At 32.8% G+C, this 24,915-nt stretch overlaps 2 protein-coding genes across 2 annotated transcripts; both read right to left on the reverse strand.

Moving 5' to 3' along the window:
• Positions 1 to 659: 659 nt before the first annotated feature.
• Positions 660 to 9,736, reverse strand: LOC128174269 (uncharacterized). Its single transcript, XM_052839862.1, has 8 exons — positions 9,677 to 9,736; positions 6,626 to 6,685; positions 6,027 to 6,077; positions 4,324 to 5,875; positions 4,156 to 4,209; positions 3,970 to 4,023; positions 2,778 to 2,867; positions 660 to 733 (listed from the first exon to the last, which is right to left on the reverse strand). Exons 2-8 carry the CDS (start codon positions 6,680 to 6,682, stop codon positions 660 to 662), a joined length of 1,932 nt encoding a protein of 643 aa, XP_052695822.1. The 5' UTR covers positions 6,683 to 6,685; positions 9,677 to 9,736.
• A 2,023-nt stretch (positions 9,737 to 11,759) lies between these two features.
• Positions 11,760 to 20,514, reverse strand: LOC128174270 (uncharacterized). Its single transcript, XM_052839863.1, has 5 exons — positions 20,491 to 20,514; positions 17,344 to 17,440; positions 15,592 to 15,745; positions 13,467 to 13,560; positions 11,760 to 12,270 (listed from the first exon to the last, which is right to left on the reverse strand). The coding sequence occupies exons 1-5, from the start codon at positions 20,512 to 20,514 to the stop codon at positions 12,265 to 12,267; spliced, it is 375 nt and encodes a 124-aa protein (XP_052695823.1). The 3' UTR covers positions 11,760 to 12,264.
• Positions 20,515 to 24,915: the final 4,401 nt, after the last annotated feature.

The raw sequence follows: 24,915 nt of genomic DNA on the forward strand, positions 1-24,915 counted from the left end.
ATTTTTAAAGATTTTTTCTCGATATAATCTTATGTAAAAATTTGACCCCCCCCCCCTCCCCCCCTCCCATCTTGACCCCTCCCTAACCTTGAGCATCCTGATTTAATCAAAATTCAACACAAATTACAGCTTGTCTGACCTTTTGGTTTTTGAGAAAAAGGTTTTGGAAGAGTTGTCTTTATATATTACTTATATAAATACTTATATATTATCCCATTGTGGCTCAACCCTACCCCCTTGGAACATGATTTAAACAAACTTGAATCTACATGACTGAGGATGCTTCGACACAAGTTTCAGCTTTTCCAACCAAATGGTTTTCGAGAAGATTTGTTTAAAATATGATATGTAAAATAAAAATCATTTCCCTTTTAAATGGGACTTAGTCCTTCATTTGAGCATATTTGAAAGCCATTTAAAGGTTTCTTTGTGCAAAGTTTGGTTGAAATTAGCCCAGTGGTTCTAGAGAAGAAGTTGAAAATGTGAAAGTTGACAGACGTCATACAAAAAGTGATCTGAAAAGCTCACATGAGCTTCAGCTCAGGTTAGCTAAAAAGGAGTAAACAAAGGTATTTGATTGAAAGTTTTGTTATAAAAAATCTAAAAAGAAAGTTTTTTTAATCGATTGGAATGATTCTTTTTTCTTTTGTTCTGCTCATTCATAATTTTTGTTGCAGAACTGTGCAAGCAAGGGATGTCGATCTGCTTAAGTACTCCTCCAGACATGTTTTACCTGAAAGAAAACATAACTTTATGAAATTTAAAGTGCACTGCGTCATATAAGAATACTAGTATATCTAGATGTAATATTTAATTCTATAATATATGTAAAGTGTGTGTAATGTAAAACAAGAGGCCCACGGACCACATCGCTCACCTGAGCAACAATTGCCTTAACTCTGATCAAATTAGCAGTTCAGTATCAGAATATCTTGACAACTAAGTACAGTAGATATTGCAAAAAAAAATTCAAAGTCTGCTAAGTTTTATCCACATCTTTTTTTTTGGTAAATACCAAGCCCCTTTTGTTGTTGTACCTGTAAGAAGATTTTCTCTATTCCTATATACCCCCCCCCCCCCTATTTCGTGGCCCCACTTTTCTCTAGGGAATCATGGTTTCATCAAACTTAAATCTGCATAGCCTGTGCTTTCAAACAAAGTACTGAGTTTTGGACCAAAAACTTTCCCAGAATATTTTTAAAGATTTTTTCTAAATATTCCTATGTAAGAATTCAAACTGCCATCGCGGCCCTGCCCTACCGCTAGGGACTGTGATTTTGCAAACTTGAATTTACACTACCCGAGGATGCCTCTACACCAGTTTAAGCTTTTCTGGCCAAATAGTCTTTAAAAAGAAGATTTTTTCTATATATTCCTATGTAAAAATTCACCCCCATTGTGCCCTCACCCTACCCCTGGACTATTTAAACAAACTTAAATCTATACGATCTGGGGATACTTTCACTCAAATTTGGGCTTTCCTGGCCTAATAGTTTTTGAAAAGAAGATTTTTAAAGATTTTCTCTATATATAAAAAATGATCCCCCATCGTGGCCCCGCCCTACCCCTAGGTACAATGTACCATGATTTGAACAAACTTGATTCTACATGTACATTATCTGAGGATGGTTACACGCCAATTTGAGCTTTCCTGGCCTAATAGTTTTTAAAAGATTTTTTAAAAAGATTTTCTCTATATATTCCTGTATAAAAATTTATCCCCCAATTGTGGCCCCACCCTACCCCCGAGGACCATGATTTGAACAAACTTAAATCTACACTATCTGAGGATGCTTCTGCTGAAATTTGAGCTTTCCTGGACTGATAGTTTTTGAGAATAAGATTTTCTCTATATAATCCTATGTAAAAATCTATCCCCCGATTGTGGCCCCACCATACCACTAGGGACCATGATTTGAATAACTTGAATCTACACTACCTGAGGATGCTTCCATTTTAATTTGAATTTTTCTGGCTTAATAGTTTTTGAGAAGAAGATTTTTTAAAGATTTTCTCTATATATTCCGATGTAAAACTTCATCCCCCTATTGTGACCCCGCCCTACCCCCGGGGACCATGATTTCTACAAACTTGAATCTACACTACCTGAGGATGCTTCCATTTTAATTTGAGCTTTTCTGGCCTAATAGTTTTTGAGAAGAAGATTTTTAAAGATTTCCTCTATATATTCCTATGTAAAAATTGATCCCCCTATTGTGGCCCCACCCTACCTCCGAGGACCATGATTTGAACAAACTTGAATGTATATTACCTGAGGATGCCTCCACACAAGTTTAAGCTTTTCTGGCCGAATAGTTTTTGAGAAGAAGATTTTTGAAAAATACCAACAAATTTTCAATAATTCTCAATTATCTCCCCTTTAAATAGGGCGTGGCCCTTCATTTGAACAAACTTGAATCCCCTTCACATAGTAATGCTTTGTGCCAAATTTGGCTGAAATCTGCCCAGTGGTTCGGGAGAAGAAGAAAAAAATGTGGAAAGTTTACAACGACAACGCCGCCAACGACAACAACAACGCCGACGACAGACAACGGACAAATTTTGATCAGAAAAGCTAACTTGAGCTTTCAGCTCAGGTGAGCTAAAAACCATAAGTTACTGTCACTATGCAAAGTTTCCTGTTTGCATAACTGTATGCATATTACATGCTCAAATAAAGGTCTCAACTGAACGTTGTAGATAACATAAACTTACAGAAAAATTGCTTTTGTCAAAGAATTTTTTCACTGAAGCATGGAAAGAAAAAAAATACGAACTTGGTAGACTGTTTCCCTTTTCGGTGTTTACCCACTCCTTAAAATCTGTTATTACAGCTTTCGTGTTCGCTTCTGTCCAGCGAAATGAGTCTGAAAAGATAAATTCAAATGCTGGATAGTCTTTGGAAATAGAAATTTTAAAAAAAAGTGTATTAAAAACTCAAAGCTTTTTCTTTGTTTTTACTTTAATAGTAATGATTGATATGCACAAGTTATACATAAAACTCATAAAAAAAATTTGTACAGAGTTTAATTTTGATGAGACTTGCAGAATATTAGATCAGCATATTGGTTTATTTGTAGAAATAAAGGATATTACAAGCATATTAAATCTAGACCAGAAAATATGCACAAACATGTAATCATTTGTTGTATCAAGTAATGCAACTGCTGGATCCTCAACTTGGAGCTTACAAGCAGAGCTGCCAAACTACGGCGCTAATGCTTTTTATCCACATAGCGAGGTTGTCTCATGAGCCAGGTACCCAATTTAACCCCTGGGTAGAGAGAGTGCACTAGTAGAGTTAAGTAACTTGCCCAAGGTTACAATGTTACAGTAATAGCGACAGACCGGACTCAAACCCGGAGCTAACGTGTCCAAATCAGTCGAAGCTATCAAATACGCCAACACCTCTTTATTATGTATCATATGATATTGTTGTATGAAATATGATATTATATCGTATAATACAATATGATACGATACAGCATAGTATTATTTTGTTTGATACAAGGTATAAGGGAACCTGCTCCAAAAACTTTAACTATCTCGAAAAACATTAACCTCATTTGGCATCCAAAACTTTTGCATTCAAGCCTGTCCAGTGCATGAGTATCATTTGATGCACCATTCATACAAGTTTAGTGAAATTAAGACAAGTAATAACAAGGATATAGTAATCAAAGGGCACCTGCTCCAAAACCTTTAACCTGCTCCAAAAACCTCCTCCACCATCTGAAATTCATGGCCCAAATTTAGAATACAAGTCTTATGTCCGTAAGTATGTCAAGATGCACAATCAATAATAATTAAAATACGGGACCTGCAACAATAACTTAAACCAGATCCGAACGCCGAAGCAAAAAAAAACTGGGGGTATAGCATAAGCTCCCCCAGACTTCATCTCTGTGAGCTACGAAAGAGGTTCTCTCTGGTAGTGGGATTCATGCAAAGTGTATATTACAGACTAACCTTTTCTTTGCTTCTTTCCTTCACTAACAATTTCTGCACTTTGTGTTCTAGTATCTGTTAAGTTTAAAATCAAGAGAATTAGTATCAATATATTTCTTAACATGCAAAGTCACATACTGTTTACCAATTTTTAAATTAACAAATAATAAGCATGTAAAATATTTTTAAAATCCTGACTATTCTTACCTTTTGTCTTTGTCTTCTTCTCATGGCTTTCTGGTGCCGCTACTGGTAAGCCATCTGAGAAAGAAAAGCAATTCCATTTACATTTATCGAAATTGATATACCTAACATAGTAATGCTACTTAAAAGTAAGATGCAAAAAACTGACTTTCGTATGAAGTATGTTTTTACCTTCTAGCGAGCTCAAAAACTTCCCCATATGCAAGACCTCGGTCACTCCTGGAGGACACTGATAGTTGTCCTTATTTATTGCCTCATTATGACCTAGATGGTCATAAAATATTTTTCTGTCATTTTCCGACATATCTAGGGTAGCATAAACTGTTGACACTCTGTGCCTATTTTTTGTTGCTGTGACTGAGGATATGCCAACTGCTTCACACACAGTGAATACTGCATGCCATCCAGAGCAATGTGAACTTGAACTTTTTGTTGCAAACAAAAAATTATTAGTCTCTGCAATCCCAAACTTCTGCCTGTGTGATATTAGCAGTTCAATTGGCCCTACCAAATCATTCGGAATCAGAACTGGAACACACTTTCTCCCTTTCCCAGCCATGTATGCTAGTTTATATTGGCCAATGAGGTACTTTTCTGCATCATCTTTAACACTTTCAACTGCTTCCTGAGGTATCCAGGTTGAATTTATGGCATCATACCATTCCTCAAGCAGTAGCCTTGAACCCTCTTCTCCTCGTCTGGCATTATATAGAGTTAATCGGGCGACTACTAATGAACGAAGCCATGTGTACCGATTAAGTGAAAAGTTTTCCACGGTGTCATCTATTTCTTGAATGAGAAATTGTTTCAATTTCCTCATTTCATCTTCAAGTGGAAGGCTCTTGGGGAGTCTTGCCTTCTTTAAAGAGTTCTTCTCTGTGTGATATCTGGCTTTACCAACAATATCAGGAAGGTTGAAATTGTACGCTTTTCTGAACCTCTCCAATTCCTTAACTTTGGAGTCAAGCTGTGTTTCTGAGTAATATCCCAAAAGAATCTTTATGCTTCTTTGGAAAATGCTGTTTAAGTTCATTTTCAAACCATACTTCTCTCCTTCTTCTCCTGTGCATAAAGTTGAGAAAGCTTCCTTTAGAGTTGACAGATGGTTTCTTTCATACATTTCTTCAAACGAAAGCTCCTCTTCTGCAATAGACTTGAAGCAAAAGAACAGTCTGCTGAGTTCTCTCATTTCCATCATGACTTCTCTTCTCACCTCTGTAGTTTTACTCGATTCTGATCGTCTAGCAAGATAATGTTTATATCCAATTGTTTGAACAATCTTGGACTCTCTTATGAAGTTTCCAATAGAACCATCTCGAAATTTATTCAGGATATTCAAAACAAACTCTTCACTATAGTGAAGGTCGAGAGGCCTTAGTGTTTTAGTTTTAACTGGCTGAGCTTGACTGCTACAAGTTTCTTTGTGTTTGTAAAACGTTCTGTTGGAAAAAAACTTTTTACATGCCAAGCACATCCGAAGCTCATCCGGCCTTTTTGGTTTCCTCTCCCTCATCAATTTGGTATCATTATCGTCCAAATGATGCATGTTGTATTTGTATATTCCTTCATGACGTTTTTCTTCAAACCATTTGTTTTGCTCTTCAACTGGTTTTTTAAGGATGGCTGCAACTTCCTCATGTGTTTTTTTGTGACTTGTTATATGCCTTTTCAACTTTCCTCCTTCAATTATTTTACTGCAAAACACACACATTCGACCTGGTCTCTGAAAGAATAGAATAGATATGATTAATGCAAGCAAACTTAAAGATGAATATCTCTCTAAATTTTATAAAAGATCCTTCACTGTAAGAATATTTGTTAATCTAATGGTCTTTTTCTTCATAAAATTGTTACATTAACATTCTACTACATACTTCCTTTTTCGGTTTAGCTCGGGTACTTTTTAACGCTGAATCTTCAAATCTCTAAAACAAAGAAAATTTATAAATCTATAAATTTTAACTTTAAGCACTGATTTTTTACAACTAATTCAAAAATATTCATGCTATACATAAAGATTAGGATAACGAAAGTGATTTTAAAGTTGAAATTAATCTACATGTATATGACTTTAAATTAAAATGAAGTAGTTATGATATCTTAATTAATTGCAAAAGCACAAAATGCTTTCTGAGATATCAACAGGAAACAAAAGTGTTACAACCTATTAAAAAAAGTAAAAATTGCTGGCATTGACCTTTGACCTCAAATCCATCTTTAGGTCATGAAGTGTTTAGATTTTAAATTCATTGTAAAACCTCAAAAACTTTGATAAAATGCATGGTAACAAAAACGTTTTATAGAGTGTTCTTTAAAATTAATATCCAGCTTATGCAGTCAAATTGATATTAACTTATTTTTACCCCTCTTAAGCAGACACCTTAACTTGTGTCCTCCAAATACTGTTTACATATATATAGTTCATATTAAAATATCTGAGACGGAATACGAGAGACATTCTTTCTTAACTTACCCCATCATCTTCATTGAACACTTCTCCAGTATTCTCTTCTCGTTGCTCTAAATCCATTTGCTACAAAAAACACCCCATTAAGTTAAAAAAAAGGTTGGATATACCAAACTTGGGTACAGTACCAATCTTACAGAAAGTGAACCCAGACTAAACCCTCGGTTTACTTTCGGGTTTAACTCCAGGTTAATAAGAGTAAACCCAGAGTAAACTAGAGAGTAACCCCTGTAAAAAGACCCCTTAGGCAGACGCTACATGTGTATTTCGAATATACGAGAGGTGGGCATTACAGGCAGTAAGATAATTAGATAAAAGATGGGTCTGCTTCACATTTCAATGTTTAAAGAGGACTATAAAAGTAAACACGAGTAAACCCAAAGTAAATACTGAGTGGATCCATGGTAAACCCAAACTGGACACAAATTTCCAAAAGTAAACCCAGAGTAAACCCCAAGTTAACCTCGAATGTATACCAGGTGTTTAGTTGGAGGTTTACTCTGGTGTTAGGTTGGGTCTGATTGGTACTGTAGTTATAATGAATACAGGGTAATCTTCACCATTCTACACTTCCATTTTCTAAATATGTATGATATACAGGATTAATTAAATATTTTTATTATAGATTATAGGTGTATAATTAATAATTTCTTTTACCCCTCTTAAGCAGACACCTTAACTTGTGTCCTCCAAATACTGTTTACATATATATAGTTCATATTAAACTAGAGGTACTGTGAGCAAGTTCACAATTGATACCCCCCGCTAAGAAAAAAATCATAACGCGTGTATTTTTGCTATTTTAGAAAATATTGGATGAATCTATTTCACTGTCCATTTTCTATAAATAACAACTGCTTTATTTTTGAAAACTGTTAATTTTTAGCTTCTAATATTTCCAATAATACAAAACATGACACAGACAGAATTTAGCTTTTTTGAAACAATGACCTTGAACTTTCTCAATTGACCTTGGGTCAAGGTCATGACACACCCTTTAATCATAAGCAATCTTTGTGTGAAATAAGAACTTCCATTGTTTCCCCATAAGAAAGATATGGACCGGACACGAATTTTGCATTTTTTTCTGCCAGTGACCTTGCCCTTGCCCAAATGACCTTGGGTCAAGGTCATGACACACCCTTACGTCATAAGCAATCTTTGTGTGAAGTAGGAACTTCCAATGTTTCTCCATAAGAAAGATATGGACCTGACACGAATTTTGCACTTTTCCTGCCAGTGACCTTGACCTTGCCCGAATGACCTTGGGTCAAGGTCATGACACACCCTTAGGTCATAAACAATCTTTGTGTGAAGTAAAAACTTCCAATGTTTCTCCATAAGAAAGATATGGACCGGATATGATTACACAGACAGACGGACAGACAGACAGACAGACAGACAGACAGACAGACAGACAGACAGACAGACAGACAGACAGACAGACAAGGTGATTCCTATATACCCCCCCAAACTTTGTTTGCGGGGGGTATAAATATCTGAGACAGAATACGAGAGACATTCTTTCTTAACTTACCCCATCATCTTCATTGAACACTTCTCCAGTATTCTCTTCTCGTTGCTCTAAATCCATTTGCTACAAAAAACACCCCATTGATTTAAAAAAAAGGTTGGATATACCAAACTTGGGTACAGTACCAATCTTACAGAAAGTGAACCCAGACTAAACCCTCGGTTTACTTTCGGGTTTAACTCCAGGTTAATTAGAGTAAACCCAGAGTAAACTAAAGTAACCCCTGTAAAAAGACCCCTTAGGCAGACGCTACATGTGTATTTCGAATATACGAGAGGTGGGCATTACAGGCAGTAAGATAATTAGATAAAAGATGGGTCTGCTTCACATTTCAATGTTTAAAGAGGACTATAAAAGTAAACACGAGTAAACCAAAAGTAAATACTGAGTGGATCCATGGTAAACCCAAACTGGACACAAATTTCCAAAAGTAAACCAAGAGTAAACCCCAAGTTAACCTCGAATGTATACCAGGTGTTTAGTTGGAGGTTTACTCTGGTGTTAGGTTGGGTCTGATTGGTACTGTAGTTATAATGAATACAGGGTAATCTTCACCATTCTACACTTCCATTTTCTGACTATGTATGAGATACAGGATTAATTACATATTTTTATTATAGATTATAGGTGTATAATTAATAATTTCTTTTACCCCTCTTAAGCAGACACCTTAACTTGTGTCCTCCAAATACTGTTTACATATATATAGTTCATATTAAAATATCTGAGACAGAATACGAGAGACATTCTTTCTTAACTTACCCCATCATCTTCATTGAACACTTCTCCAGTATTCTCTTCTCGTTGCTCTAAATCCATTTGCTACAAAAAACACCCCATTGATTTAAAAAAAAGGTTGGATATACCAAACTTGGGTACAGTACCAATCTTACAGAAAGTGAACCCAGACTAAACCCTCGGTTTACTTTCGGGTTTAACTCCAGGTTAATTAGAGTAAACCCAGAGTAAACTAGAGAGTAACCCCTGTAAAAAGACCCCTTAGGCAGACGCTACATGTGTATTTCGAATATACGAGAGGTGGGCATTACAGGCAGTAAGATAATTAGATAAAAGATGGGTCTGCTTCACATTTCAATGTTTAAAGAGGACTATAAAAGTAAACACGAGTAAACCAAAAGTAAATACTGAGTGGATCCATGGTAAACCCAAACTGGACACAAATTTCCAAAAGTAAACCAAGAGTAAACCCCAAGTTAACCTCGAATGTATACCAGGTGTTTAGTTGGAGGTTTACTCTGGTGTTAGGTTGGGTCTGATTGGTACTGTAGTTATAATGAATACAGGGTAATCTTCACCATTCTACACTTCCATTTTCTGACTATGTATGAGATACAGGATTAATTACATATTTTTATTATAGATTATAGGTGTATAATTAATAATTTCTTTTACCCCTCTTAAGCAGACACCTTAACTTGTGTCCTCCAAATACTGTTTACATATATATAGTTCATATTAAAATATCTGAGACAGAATATGAGAGACATTCTTTCTTAACTTACCCCATCATCTTCATTGAACACTTCTCCAGTATTCTCTTCTCGTTGCCCCAAATCCGCTGGCTAAAAAAACATCACATGAGATTTAATAATTACTAGTAAGTGAATTTTAAAGCTTAGGTAGTTATAATGAATATAGGGTAATTTTCACCATTTTACACTTGCATAATTTTCACCCCTTTGAATTGCAATATTTATTCTAGATATTAAGCAAACGTCTTTACAGTATTATATATACTATCACTGGGGCTGGCAAACAATACTCCTCTGTTTAAATAAGTCACAAATTCATATCTGAACATGAACTATTACATCAAAGAATTCTTTTGTTCTTTCTTGAGTATCTTGGTACTTTTCTATGCTAAGTATTTTCCGTACTAAGGAGGGTATAATTGTTGATTAGTCCTTAAATAAGACTGGACACTTAACTTAAAACCATTCATCAAACTTTTGAAGGTAATATGATACTCATTTTGAATGATTTGCTCAGCAATGTACATGTAATATTATATGTTTACTATTACCTTGAAGTTCTTTGTCTTAAAGCATAATTGTTGTATGATCTCTGATTGTAGAGAATCAGAACAGCTATCTGAAATGTAATCTTCCTCTGAGCTGACATCTAACACAAAAGTAAAAGAAAATAAGGAAAAGTATACCAATAATTATAGCAGTAACTTTTTAATTTGCTTCATATTCAAAAATATTCTCATTGAATCTTAGGCGTTAACTTTGAAATACCAAACTATAAGGGAGGGCAACAAAATGAAAAGATACAAAAAGTTTTCAAACGAGTGATTTCAGTCACATATATACATATATAGTGAGTATTCTAGCTGCATGTAGACTAGCTGTTTAATGATCTTTCCTGTCAGTTTAAAAGACCATCCCATTAAATATCCGATGTATAATTCATGATGTGCCCCAAGCATTTCCTATTTGTACAAATGCAGTATTTTTGTTGCATTAAGTAAAATGTAACTGGAAAAAATAAATAAATATTTTTATGACAATTTTTCCTTAATTTATGCAAACAAATGAGATATTGAACATAGAATTTATTTTAAACAGTCAGCCCGATGACTTTCTACTAAAATACAATCAGTTTCTCTTGATAGATTATTATGGTTATTTGACCACATGCATGTATCACTGATCCCATTTAATGTAAGCAATAACAATGCAGTGTAACATTAGCAGCATTGTTTGATAGAATAATAATATCTTTCAAATAAAGCCCACCATAAAAAATGCTGTCTTCTCAATAACCAATAACATGTAGCATTTGAGGTACATGTACAATATGTGCACTAGCTGGCTTACACCACTTGATTATGACTAATTTATTTACACTGAAGCTTCACCATGATCATATCCGTCTAAAAAATTGTCATTAAAATATTATTTACCCGAAATCTTCCTGATATCAAATGGATCATCATCAATATCATCACAGTCATCATCCTCAAATTCTGTCAATTACATTAAATACTTTTAATTGAAACAGCAAGTTTCAAACAAAATCCAGTTCTAAATGCCAGAATGGGTGTGTAACATAATTTCCAAAAGTATCCTATACTCAGGAATATGGTCATTATTATTTCATTACTTATTATCAGTTTTTATTCTATTAACTAACATAAGGACAATCAAAGACTGTTAAATAAGGCACATATGCAATTTGAAACCAAAAAATTAGACAATATGTTAAATTGATATATACACAAGGGTAATAATAACTATAAAAACATTAAAAAGAAAATATATAAATAAAATAAATCAGATGAAATTTATTTGAACTATTTCAGCAATTATAAATGACATTTACCAAACTTGCAGACATCCTGAAAAGTTTTGAAAAAAAATTATGTGCCATCTTAGAAATTACTGTTGAGTAAATCAATTGAAAATAAAATTATATTCTAGGCACTATAACATTAATTTTTCTAATTTTCAGATTTGACATCATTCTGGTTTTTTTTTTTAACAAAACTGGTGTCCATTTGAAATAAATCAACCTGCTAGTTATATACAGATGATAAAACATAGAATTTTCATTCCTAATTAATTAATACCTCAACCCTCATCCATGCCAACCAACACAGAACATTTAATTTAGTTCAAACATGTTGTGATATTGTTTAACATATCCACACATATTTAAATTAATTTATCCATGCAGGATATTTAAAATAAATTGAATCTACAGACAGATAGACAGACATGAGGGCAACAAACATACAAAAAATGTGAACCTTAAACATTGGGTATGAAGTTAAAACAATTAACATTAAATAACATCTTCAAAAAATTTTAATGTTTTTTTTTTTTCATTTTTATTATTTATCAATTACATGTATATAATTTCAGTTTCTCCATGATGTTAGTTAATATACTTTACCTTGCTCCTCCACCAAAGGTTCTCTTTGTCCCCATAATTATATTGAATTTCTTCCCCTGGCTGTATATCCTTCATAGCATACAGACAGAGGTACTCCTTTTCATGAAAAACTTTAAGCTTCATTACTGAATTGGCTGTTTTGTCTGCATCATTCACAAAATGACAAATGCTGTTACTGACACCCTCTGCATCAATGCTAAAACAAAAAAATAAACAATTATAAATAACAAATGAAGAAAAAAAAATCTGTATTTTACCTTTATTAATAATGTGGCGCACTACACCTTGAAATAATTTCTCAAATCAGCACAACACTACTTGATTATGTAAATTTGATTATGATAGATTGCATGATGAATAAGAAGTGTAGAAATCAAATAGGAGGTAAATTTTGGATAAAAAACTGTATTTTTAAAAATTCAATTCAGTACACTAGTATTCATGAACAAAAGTCATAGGCAGATTCCAACTCATGATCTGCAGTTCACAAGCCCAATGTTTTAACTGCTGAGCAATTATGATAAATAAATGATATTTAACAACAATATACCATAACAATACATTTAAAGCAATATGAGCTGTATTTTTTTAGAATTTCATTTTGCTGTAAATCCTGCTAGGATGCTAAGTCTGCATGTAACTTAATTTTTTATGATAAATAAGGTTGAAAAAAAATCATTAATTTTTGTCAGAGAAAAGATATCTCTTCTAAGGAACATATGGCAAATCAATTTTTGTACAGGATAACAATAATTCAATTTCGCTCCAATATTAAGGCTCCGTAACGGCCCTTTTCAAAAAAATTTGGCGAAAAGAAATTTAAATACCATGATATTTTTGACATTTTCGTTACAAAAATTTTCATCATGAAAATTGCAGCTCATATTCCTTTAACTGCCATCTTGTAATATAGTGTCTTGAAAAGTAAAGTCTAGCTGTAGTAAGGTACCTTAAGTTTAAGTAATTTATACTATATACATGAAATAACACTCTTCACATTAATGGGCTTTGTATTTTTGTACATATTGCTATGTATATACTTTGCAAATTTTTCTATCAATTGTGAACCTTTTTTCAAAATTGAAATAAGGAGAGACTTTCTGGATACAGTTAAACTTCGGTATCTCAAGCACCAATATCTCGAACACCGCAGATATCTCGAGGTACGTCTGTGGTCCCACCCATTTTTACTATATAAGTGATTATAAAAAACCCGGGTATGTCAACACGGATAACTCAAATGCCCTGCTTATCTCAAAGTAAATTTACAGCCCCAGTAAGAATAACTAATAAGAATCTCTATTTACATAAATAGTATATAAAACTATGTGCTTTAAAATATACACAAAAAAGGCCACACACAATGCCATCTCTTTGGGGCTCTAAATTTACCTCTTTTTCACCACTGTAGGTTAGCATGTACATGTACCGGCCCGGTATGTAGAAGGTAGAAAACATTGTTAGCCCCAAACCATCACAGAAAGTCCTCAAACATGCAAACACAGTTTCAGGAAAATGTAAAATAATTTTGTGTAATTCATTTTCATCAGAATTTTTTAATGACAACTTTTGTTCATGTTCATGACATTGAGAGAGAGAGAGAGAGAGAGAGAGAGAGAGAAGGATATCAACTATAATATAGAAAACTTGACATATTTAGCAATATCAACTCCTGCCCCCCAAAAAGTTTGCATGTATTTACCATCCAACTGTTAAAGCTATTTTATTTTTTGGAGACTTTAACAATTGCCTTTGTTCAGTAAAAAATAGGCTAAGTTATCGAAATTTTACAAATAATATTATTTATAAAGAACTTTACTCTATCCCAAGTTATTGCTTCAATCTGTTTTTGATGATTTTTACTTAAAATACACATACCTGTGAAAGAAATACAATTGAAATTGATGAAAGGGAAAATATCAAGATATCTTCTTTGACACATTATCATTTTTGGGAGTTGATTTTAATCAACTCTCCTATGCAGTTACTCTGGCAAACCCAAAGTGAAACAGTGTTTGGACCTAAGCACAAATCTTCACCGCTGACAAGACTTAGCTCTTGAAAATAATAGAAAAATTCAATGTAATGTATGCTGAGGCATTGTTTTTCAAGGAAACTTATCAATAAACACTTTGAAAATAATCAGATTTTATATAATATGAACAACTAAGATATTTTTATAGTCTCATGTATTCCTACACCAGAGTTTAATAATTCAAACCTGACAGGGTTTTTGGACCAAATGGCTATCTAACAAAACAACGAATGTATTTTGAAGAAAAGCAGTAGATCTCCAAATCAAAGCAGTAAGCGGGAAACAGACTCAGATGTAAAAAGCTGTAGACTTCAACATAAAGCGATAGAGTTAACATGTATGCCTTCTATCAATAAAGTTACCCTATGCTTGTAATTATGGGTTTTTTTTATAATAAAATATGCATTTTATTTGTTGAATTAATTTACAGGGGACTGTATAATAAGCATATCACACTCATCTTTAATGATTTCACACATGAAAGCGTAATCAAAAATCGGAAGCAAATAAAACAAATTCACAAACATTACATAGTCTAAGAGAAATTTTTATGCCTTCTGTCTGTTTGTCACTATATATTCAGTACTCATCTATTTTCGCATAGTATTAAAGGATTTATATAGCATAAGCATACTATGCCGTAATAGAGCACGGCAAATGTTTTCAACAAAAATCTTTCAAGCGCCGACAGCAGGATTCGAACTCACAACGCTAAAATCATTCCAGCTTGAAGCCCAACGCGTTACCGCTACACTAAATTAGCCGTTATTATAAATAACGGTATTTATCTATATAAAATGTAGATATGTACGGCTGACATCAAGCAATTAAAATTATTCGTTTTTCCAAATACACTTCATTATTGACGGTAATTTTAAAGTTAAAGTTTCTAATGAACTTTTGAACAAATTGATTGAACATTTTTCAAAGAAATTCTACATTGTTCTACATGAGAATCACAAAAACGCTTTTTTAAATGACGCTTGATAACGAATGTACAAGAAAAAAATTCAATGAGATTTCGTCTGCTAAACATTTCGAGTTTTCTCGGCAAGGCCAAACGTCTCTCATTTCTTGAAAAGAACATAAACCTTTGTTGACTTTTTAATGTACAACAAATTGTTGATTAAATAAACTATCAAATCAATTGATTAATTTGAAAAAGAAACAAACACTTGCTTTTCCAGTGATTATTTTTAGGGACTTGTCAACACTCGAACGTCACAGCTACATGTACTTATAGCAAAGCATGTCCGTATATTCAACAGTCGGCATAATAATAACATTAGGCTTGTGCACTAATATTGTCTCAAACCCTGACTACTATTTAGGCATAGTACATGTAAACACAACATTATTATATATAAACAGCAAGTCTTGTCATCGGTTGGTACATGTACCCATATTTATGCACATGTAATATCTCATTAACATCACAAAAGTATACATAAGATTCAATAAAGTATTCAAAACTATTCTTACCATAAGTCCTGTCCTTTGTAGCAATAGAAGAAGAATTTGTTTTCTGTTGACTTTTTCATCCTTTCAGTTGCTTCGTTCTTCGTTATTTTCTCCCCAGCATATTGTAATAGAAAATCCCCTTTCGCATGCTCAGCCACACTAAATACGCCAAACCCTGTTTTATGGATGAAATGAAACTCCTGATTGGCAACAAAACATTACAAGTACGGGTCACGTTTAACATTTTCATACAAATAGTTATCGCCGAGTACCATTTCTCGCCAGTGTATTGTTACGTAATTTTTCATATATAATTTTATGTGTTGATAATTAAAATGATGTAAGAATGCACTGGCGAAAAATGGTAGGTGGCGAGAACTGGTCACACGCCATTATATTACTAAAAATTTTGAAATGAAATGCAAAATTTCTTTATTCATCAAATTAATACGGTATTTTTCAAAACCACATAAAGATTTGGTTAAAAAAAAGAATGAACTTTCGTTAAAATCATTGTGCATAGGGAATAATGTCACAATATAAGGTCAGTAAAATGTTTTAAAAAGAGGATAATATATATTATATATATCATTAAATGCTTCTGATTTTAAACACCAGTGTTTGAGAGAATCCTGGAATCTAGGTGGTATGGGACACCTGTCTATATTAACATTTTAATCATAAAATTTTACTTGATATGATTGTTTACTTAAATTCGAAGTATGTCACAATTTGGAGGTGTCCAATACAACCTTACTAGTAAGAGATATTTAAAAAAGAAATTCACATTGATGCTATTATATGCATAGGGAAATCATAGAAATATTCTGAAAGTGTCATTAAGATTACTGTAGACGTACTTTTGTCCGCTTGGTATTAATTTACACTATGAATGCGGGCACAAATTTTCCGCAGAATTTTTTCCCAGGCTACTTAAAGTGCAGTTTGGAACGAAATTTTGAAATTGCATTACATGAATAAGGATAACTGGAAGTTAATACATTATATAACACTTGCCTATACGTGTACCCGATGTGTTATCGTTTTTATATATGCAAACTCAAACAAATTTGTTTTGAGAATTCACATAATAAATAATTTAATCTCCTAAAGATTTGAATTTTCTGTAAATTTACTTGCATGAAATTTAAACTTCTCCCAGCTTGAAATAACGGCATGTGTCAGAAGACAAATAACCCAAAGCGGGTCTGTCTTTCAATGACCCAATTAACTACACGCTAAGACCTGTGTTTTTACTGCAATTTTTAGATCCCTTTGTGCTCTGATTTTTAATTGATAAAACTGATCAACTCATAATTTAAACGACATGTGAACCTATAAATTGACAGTTAATAAAGATTAAAATATTTGTTGTAACATCTTGACGGCTAACTAATGACTACCGACCAGTGCACAACCGATCATTACTGTTCACTGTGAACAGTTCTTACAATTTAAGTCCGAAGTTGGACAAATTCTAGGTAATGAAAATCGCTCAGAACTAAATTTAATAATAATTATTCAAATGATTTTTTTTTCATTCAAAGAATCCGCGTAAGTATTTACCCGCGCATTAAATTGATATTTTGATTCCGCGGAATTATGACCCCGTGGAAAAAAATACGTCTACAGTATCTTAATTTAGAATTAGTACAATATTAAGTTGAGTGGTTTTCTGTTAATGATAATATCCATCATCGATATCTTAACATAATTAAATAAATTACTCAAATATAAATAAGAAAATATGTATTAAAGAAAAAAAAATACTACCTTTATAGTCTGATATATATTTGACTTCAAAGCCGTCCTTGTCAAGACCTGCCTCACAATAACGCTGTGCCTCAGCATCAGGCGACAAACGTTTTTTCTAAAAAGTATGTATTATATGACTAAGATTATTGCAAGATCAATCAATAATACTGTAAATTGTACATTTTATGAAAAATCAGAAGATATATATATATATATATATATATAACATATCAAGGTTTGCTCAAATTCATCTCCTTATAATATGATAAATAATTCAAGAACTTAATTAATAGCATCATTCCTGAAAGAGGGGCTAAAAAAATATCATGATGGTGAGAATGGTAACAATAAAGCTTGATGGGTGGTTATAGTTATCTGTAGTTACATGTAGTCAGTTAGTCCGAAATAGCCGTTGTTTCATGGCTCTTTCGACAATTTGATATTTTATTTGCAAGAAAAACATCAGAACCGGCACCATTATGAAAACAGAATATTCATCCCTTCCACCTGAAGGCAGGATTCTCGTTTCGAATTCAAATGTTTCACTCCAGACCTATCTAACTAATGAAATGACGATACTGCTACTCACTAATATTGCTTTTTAATGGTTCTTGCATCCAATTAACAGAGTAGAAAACATATTTTATCAAACTGTCAAACTTTGTTTTGATTTTGTGCATGTCTGAAATCTCTAGAGATAACAGCTGGGTTCACAAGTCACTGTTTTTCATTAATATTATCAAAACATAGGGAAAAATTTACTTTAAGCAATATATATCTATACTATTAGTGAGTTTTAAAACTAATATTTAAGAAATAAACAAATAAAAGTTCACCGGGATATGAAGTTGGTTTGTCACGTGATCAAATCCTGTGAAGCCGAAATCCAAGCAACAAGCGATAAGCGCGTGCTATGAACATTGTGACATCACAAAAAAGTTCATACAGAATTGAAAGTTTTCGCTATTCTATAGGTTCACATAAGGAAATGTATTTGCAAATGTAAATATACATTATTAAATTGTATTGTTTATTATAATTATAATACATATGATACCACAGGTTCTATGGTAGGCAGTATTTCTGTTTACGTACAGTAGCACGCGCTGAAATTGAATTTTGACATCGGGATATTTTTAGGCATAGTAAACAAAGACACGCTGAACATCACTGGGGTATATATTAATTAGAGGAAACTCACAATAACATTAATTTCTGGAAATATCTCCATATTGATTTTTTGACAAAATGATTTAACTACCACAATATCATAGGACCGGCTCATATTTTCAAGTCAGTCTTGTCAGTTCATGTAAATATCTTGGGTTAAAGATTGTCAACATTTCACTGGGGAACTGGTGTGTGATTAGTTATACAAGCCCATATGCGTCTAATTTAGTTGAAAAGCATTCTGAGAGTACTGCAGCTCAAGCAATACACATGATCCCCGACCGGTTTGTAATATTTTATGAAAGCTTTACTCTTTTTAAAAATAAGAGATAAAGAACAGAGGAAATTCAAATTATATATTCTACTCTAGATTGAAAACAGACTTCATTTTACTGTATTTAAATGTAACATATATTCTTTGTGATTTTTTAAGGTTAATGATAATATTTGACATGTTATACCAGGCCTCTTGAAATATACAAAGTGGAGAAAAATAATACTCTTTAATTTATCCAGAGACATAAGTAACATTTATGTCTCTGATTTATCTTGTGCAATTTCGCCAAGTCCATTGAGTATTCGCTGGTAGAAATTTGTGAAAATAATGCCCTGTTATGCACAATATCATTTCTTACCATCTTCTGTATCCCGAATCAAACCAAAGAGCTATATAATATTGAACAGCCCGAACCCGATAACGAACCCGATTGTAATAATACAAAAAATGTACACACATTACTTGACACTATTCTACAGAACTTATTTGTTAGAAGTGATACAAGACTTAGTGATGCCAGATATTATTACTGACCACATAACGTTACTGGCCTTGTTTATTCACTACACACCGAACCACCAAAAATCTTCAAAATTCCCATGACATAATACATATAATATTATTATAGCGAGCGCAGCTCGTCGGCCGGCGAGCGAAGCGAGCTCTCAGAACCAGTGTGCGCGGGAAAAAGAACGAGCTTAACCTACAGCTCATCAAACAACATTTTTTGTCTACGTCCCTTAATGCTCTCTAATGTTTTCATCCGTGGTGCTATGCCAAAAATGGTCGACTTTTAACTCGTAATTTACAGTGTGTTAAGGTTTGAGGACACGTTTTGAGTACCGCATTTTGTTTGGCGAGACTCAAGAGATTTGTTACATGCTTCGAGATACATAAACAAAGACGAACAAAGTCATGGATGTCGTCACAGTGCTCTCGCGCTCTATTTCCCATGATAAATTTAGAGGTGGCTCAAACATCTGTAATGCGTGTACTAGCTATTTCAGTATTTCAGTATAGACCGCGATACCTGCCTCATTGACATTGTATGACTTGTTTTTAATTTTGTTTTTAATATAGAGATTATATAAATATATACTAGCAAGAGCCATACTTTACTGTCATATCGATCCATTTTTAAGCTAGGCCTAATTGTGCATGCATGTACAGTAGGCAGGTATTAAAGTAGGGCCTATATGAGTGGGGAGGAAATAAACAATAGGACATTTTGAACTAAATAAAAAGGAATAAAGAGAAAAAATAAAGTTAAAAAATCTATGTAGATATTGCATAAAGTCAAACCATTAAATTTAAAAGTGGGAAAATACACAACTACAAACAGGGACCAGACTTTCTCTCTCTCTCTCTCTCTCTCTCTCTCTCTCTCTCTCTCTCTCTCCGAGTCTCTCTCCCTCTCTGGAGAGGGGTAAGGGATTGCTTTGTATGTACCATAACCATTAAAATTGATACATTTGGCATACTTATTGTAAAATTAATACCTTAACCATACTTATTGTAGAGCAATACTCTCTCAAAAATTCTTTAACGTTCGTTGATACCTAAATAACACTAGGTTGACAATGATGCAAGGTATGTGTACATACTTGCTGCCCTCGCCAGAACGGTAGCACCGTAAAACATATTAATACCTATATACAAATTTTCATGTTATGTTATTGAAATTCAAGATAAAATGCTAGAAATTACAGGATATTTACCCAGACCGTGGCAGACGTAAACATGTAAACCGGAAATGTTTACCTCAAGAAACAGAAGAGTTCCTACCCCCCCCCCCTTCATATGAACAATATGTTTGCTAGGAAAACTTATAATAATTATCCAAATTATCACTGAATTATTTTTTACATGATTTCGGTTATAATCTATAATTTAACAAGCAACCTCTTGCGATATTACAGTAATGAGTCAACAGTTATACAGTAGGCTAGGGCATGCATGTTTACATGAATTGAATTATAAATGTTCCTACCTTTTTCTTTATATCGTTTTCTAGGACTGCTTTTAGCTGAAAAGGTATACATATTATGCATTAAATTAATATGAATACGATGTTAACTCCTAAACGTAACACTATAGATTAGCTAATTTCACAATAAATCTATTTTGTTGTGACGCAAAAATCAACCATGACGTCATATTATGTATCATGTAAAACGTACTGTCTTGAAATGCATGCATCTCATAGAATTAGTTCTCTCTTTACTTAAAACTGCAAATATTTTGTTTTAATTCAATTTTTTAGTAATCATTTTGGTGTTTTATTGTTTAACTTTGACAAGTCCTTGAAATGTTTTCCTTAGTTCAACATTTTTTTTGTCGTCATATTTCATGAACAGAGTGTGACAACAAAAGAATTTTAATGATTAAAAGTAAAATATCAACATAGAAACTTAATAAGCTAGTCTATATAAGCTTGATCCTACTTACGCATCTCTTGCCGTAACTCAAAGCAGCCATGTTTGTTCGGAAGCCTTCGCAACCCATAGAAAAAGACCGAGGCTCATTTTCGGACAAAAAATATATTTCAAATGAAGACTTGGCACGGTGGCAAATATATCGATTTTTTTATCGTAACTTTTTTTTCGGAAAAAAGCATGGGATCTGATAAAACATTATCGTAAATGATAAAAAATGTTTAAAAACATGAAACATACTCTTAAAAAGTATGGTTTTTATCAAGTTGAACATCGTCCACCTAAAGGGTATGCTGCGTATTTGTAAAAACATACATTCAACATTTTTAATGTTGTTTTATTGTGACCTTAAATAAACAATAAACACAAAAAGTATTTCCATGAAATAATTGTGTTTAGTTATTGCAAAAAAATGATAAACAAAGTTAATTAATAATTATCCCAACGTTAATTATTGCTTTTAAAATCAGGCAGACCCGTTTTTGTCTGCCTTAATTTAAGGTCTGCCTAAAGGTTATTCTAAAATACTTGATGTCCACATAATCTGTATAACATATATGTATATATATATATATATATATATATATATATATATATATATATATATATATATATATATATATATATATATATATATATATATATATATATATATAAAGGATATCTAAATTGTGTGATATTTGCTTAATCCAACGAGTTGAAATGGTGTATGTATTCGCGAGGCTTGCCGAGCGAATATAACCATTTCAACGAGTTGGATAAAGCAAATATACAATCACATAATTATAGATGTTCTATTTATCTCATACAATTTGATTTATATTATGAAGCTTTTGAGACAGTCCCTTATATGACCCGAATTGATTTTTTTTTCAAAGATTAAAAACGATGATGGAACGTTGTGTTATGCTGTCATTGTGACTGCGCAATGGAATTTAGTACGCCATTTCTGAGATCAATCTGTTTTAATGTAACGTTTCACCAAAATAAACCTTAAAATATTTTTTAGCTCTAATTAATTTGTCTTAGAGCTTATTCACTTGATTAAAGGAAATACTGATTTGGAGAGTTGAATTATCAAGTTTGCACGTTTGTTGATATACACAAAGTTGTAAATGCTCGTTGGTTTGAATTGACTCAAACGAGGAACAGTTGTTGATGTTCTATAAAACAAACACTAGCTTTATAATTCGAAATTGAAAATAGTGAATAAGGATGCTTACTGGTGGTGGAATAAAAATCTTATGAAACATTATTTCGGTAAGTTCATGTATATAAACACAACCAGAGCTCTCTGTTTTCATCGCATCGTCAGGATGAACTCTCTCTCTCTCTCTCTCTCTCTCTCTCTATCCCCCCCCCCCGGTTCCAACGCCTATTCGACGCAGTTATGTGTTTTCCTTCATATTTGTTATTTAAATCTTTGAACAAATCCCTTTTATATCAATGTTTTTTTTTTAGATATATTTATGTTGAAAGTACTAGCAAATCTTTGTAAAAAGGTCACTGAAGCGATGGGCTGTGTCAAAAATAGTTCGGATCGGAAGTATTTAATAAACCATCACCCGTTTGATATAGCAAAGGTTTATCACACGGGTAATATACACCACACGTATGAGATAAATAAAGTGTTGTTTTTGTTTGTCCTCTGTCAATATCAGCACCAACAGACCACCTAAAAAGATGTACGTGGCCGGTGGTACACAAGTTTATAATCACCCAGTCAGCATCGCTTTTGAATACAGTTTACCCAAACTTATCGATATGGAAAAGAAATTGGACGCAGACGTTTTTCTCCCCAGCCAACGTAGCCTATTTAAAAAAAAAAAAAGAGAGGGTTTTTAAGGGAAAATTTTATACCGGTTCCGGGTACTAGATTGTTTACTAAATTACTTTTTCTTCAAATTACCTCATTTTCATTTTCCCAGATTTGTCGATAAGCTTCCATTTTTCATTTCAACGTTAAATTGATATATTTTCCTTAATTCTTTACACCATACTTTCAAAGGTACATGATTAGACGTCAAACGGGGTGAATTAAAATGTTTTGCTTTATAAAGGAAAAAGTCAAAATATTTACAAAAAAAAATGTAAAAAAAAAAATAAAAACAATATAATATATTTTTCAAGATTATATTACCATCTTCATCTTCAAAAACGACACAACATTATTCATATGGGGTTGTCCGTCTGCAGCTCGGAGTTCGTATCAGAGAAAAAACTCTGATAATACACATAAAGAAGAATATGCGTAATTATACAGCTAACAACCTATTTGATAAATAATAATCAATAAAATGAAATCTCGGCAGTACTTCAGTAATACGGTTATTCATTCACACGATCATGATAAGTCTATATTGATCTATTTGTCGTATTTTATACAGGAGAAAGATTAAGAATGAACTACAAGCTAAGGTTGAATTTTATGTGTTATTTCATGCAAAATAAAGCTCGACTAGCACAATGCAACCGTTCAGCGTCAACATAATATTCCAAGTAATCAGATTGAACTGAACTTTACCTTTGGTGTTCAGAAAGCGATGAATATAACAACAACTGAACGTTAGTTACCTTTGATGTACAGACCACGCACCGTACAGAAATCGATGAATACAACAACACAACAAGTTAACAAAAGGTATTAATTACATTATATAAACATATACAACAGTGTATACAACAACACTCGTAACAGCGAATACGATATCTAGATAATTTTTCTGACTTCTGCTTTTGTGTTTTTTTTCTTGTGGTTTTGACACTAAGGCCACTTAAACTTAAGCAACCTCAAAATACCAAACCTACGAAGCAGAGAAATAAAAAAAACCACAAAAACTTTTCAAACAAATGATTTTTGACCATTTACCTTGCTGCAAATACAGTGAGCATTCAAGTTACATATATGCTACATCTTTAATAACTATCTTTCCTGACAATCCCGCTGAGTATCTCATATACATCTATATAGTTCTTAACCTGCTGTAAATATTTCTACAAATTGCAATATTTAAGTATTATTTTAAAAAATACTAAATTAAAGAGTGTTTTTTACTTTACTTACCTAAAACACGTGCCCGAGTGACGTTAAACAAAGAATTTTCTTTGAACAGCCTAAAGATATATCCTAAATAATTAGTTGCTTAGACACATACTTTTTCTTTCTTTTTGTGTATGTGTGCTCGTTGTTCGATAAAACCATTTAGAATGCCAAAACCGGTTTTAGAAATATAAGTTAACGGTTTTTTAAAAATTGTTTTAATAGTGCCATTCAAAAGATGTGTCCAAACAATTTTGACTGCTTTCAATCGTTTGGGACTTTCGCTGTAAAAAAAAAATGACTATCTATGCAGATATACTTTTAAGGTAGATATGATATTGATATACACAATACTGAAATAAGATAATGATCTAGGGTTCATGAAATATATAAAAAGAGAATTCATAAATGTTTAATGTTTATTCCTTTGCATAAAAGTATCATTTTTAAAATAATATTGTTTTTTAACATTTGTGAAAAAAGTTTTTAAAGAAATATGGGTAAGTGCAAGTGTCAATACAATTTATGTAATTGTGCGTTTTTAAGGTGGCTCTATACACCACTTATTGATGACGCAGTACGCAAAAAAGTAAATCTGGAAGCACGCAATTCCGGTACTGGCTGATTTAAACTGAGGCAAATTGTATGGGGACTGCTCTATTAAAATA

This window comes from Crassostrea angulata, chromosome 2, assembly GCF_025612915.1.
Source record: "Crassostrea angulata isolate pt1a10 chromosome 2, ASM2561291v2, whole genome shotgun sequence".
NCBI lineage: Eukaryota > Metazoa > Mollusca > Bivalvia > Ostreida > Ostreidae > Magallana > Magallana angulata.

Excerpts from the sequence above, each read along its gene's own strand:
- LOC128174270 (XM_052839863.1), bottom strand. The coding sequence starts at position 20,514 with ATGTTTACGTCTGCCACGGTCTGG. Across the intron at positions 17,441-20,490 it reads TTACGTCTGCCACGGTCTGG|AAAAAACGTTTGTCGCCTGA; the intron begins GTAAATATCCTG and ends CATACTTTTTAG. Across the intron at positions 13,561-15,591 it reads TACAAAGGACAGGACTTATG|GACTTTCTGTGATGGTTTGG; the intron begins GTAAGAATAGTT and ends TGCATGTTTGAG.
- LOC128174269 (XM_052839862.1), bottom strand. The coding sequence starts at position 6,682 with ATGGATTTAGAGCAACGAGAAGAGAATACTGGAGAAGTGTTCAATGAA. Across the intron at positions 6,078-6,625 it reads TGTTCAATGAAGATGATGGG|AGATTTGAAGATTCAGCGTT; the intron begins GTAAGTTAAGAA and ends TCTTTGTTTTAG. Across the intron at positions 5,876-6,026 it reads GAGCTAAACCGAAAAAGGAA|AGACCAGGTCGAATGTGTGT; the intron begins GTATGTAGTAGA and ends CTATTCTTTCAG.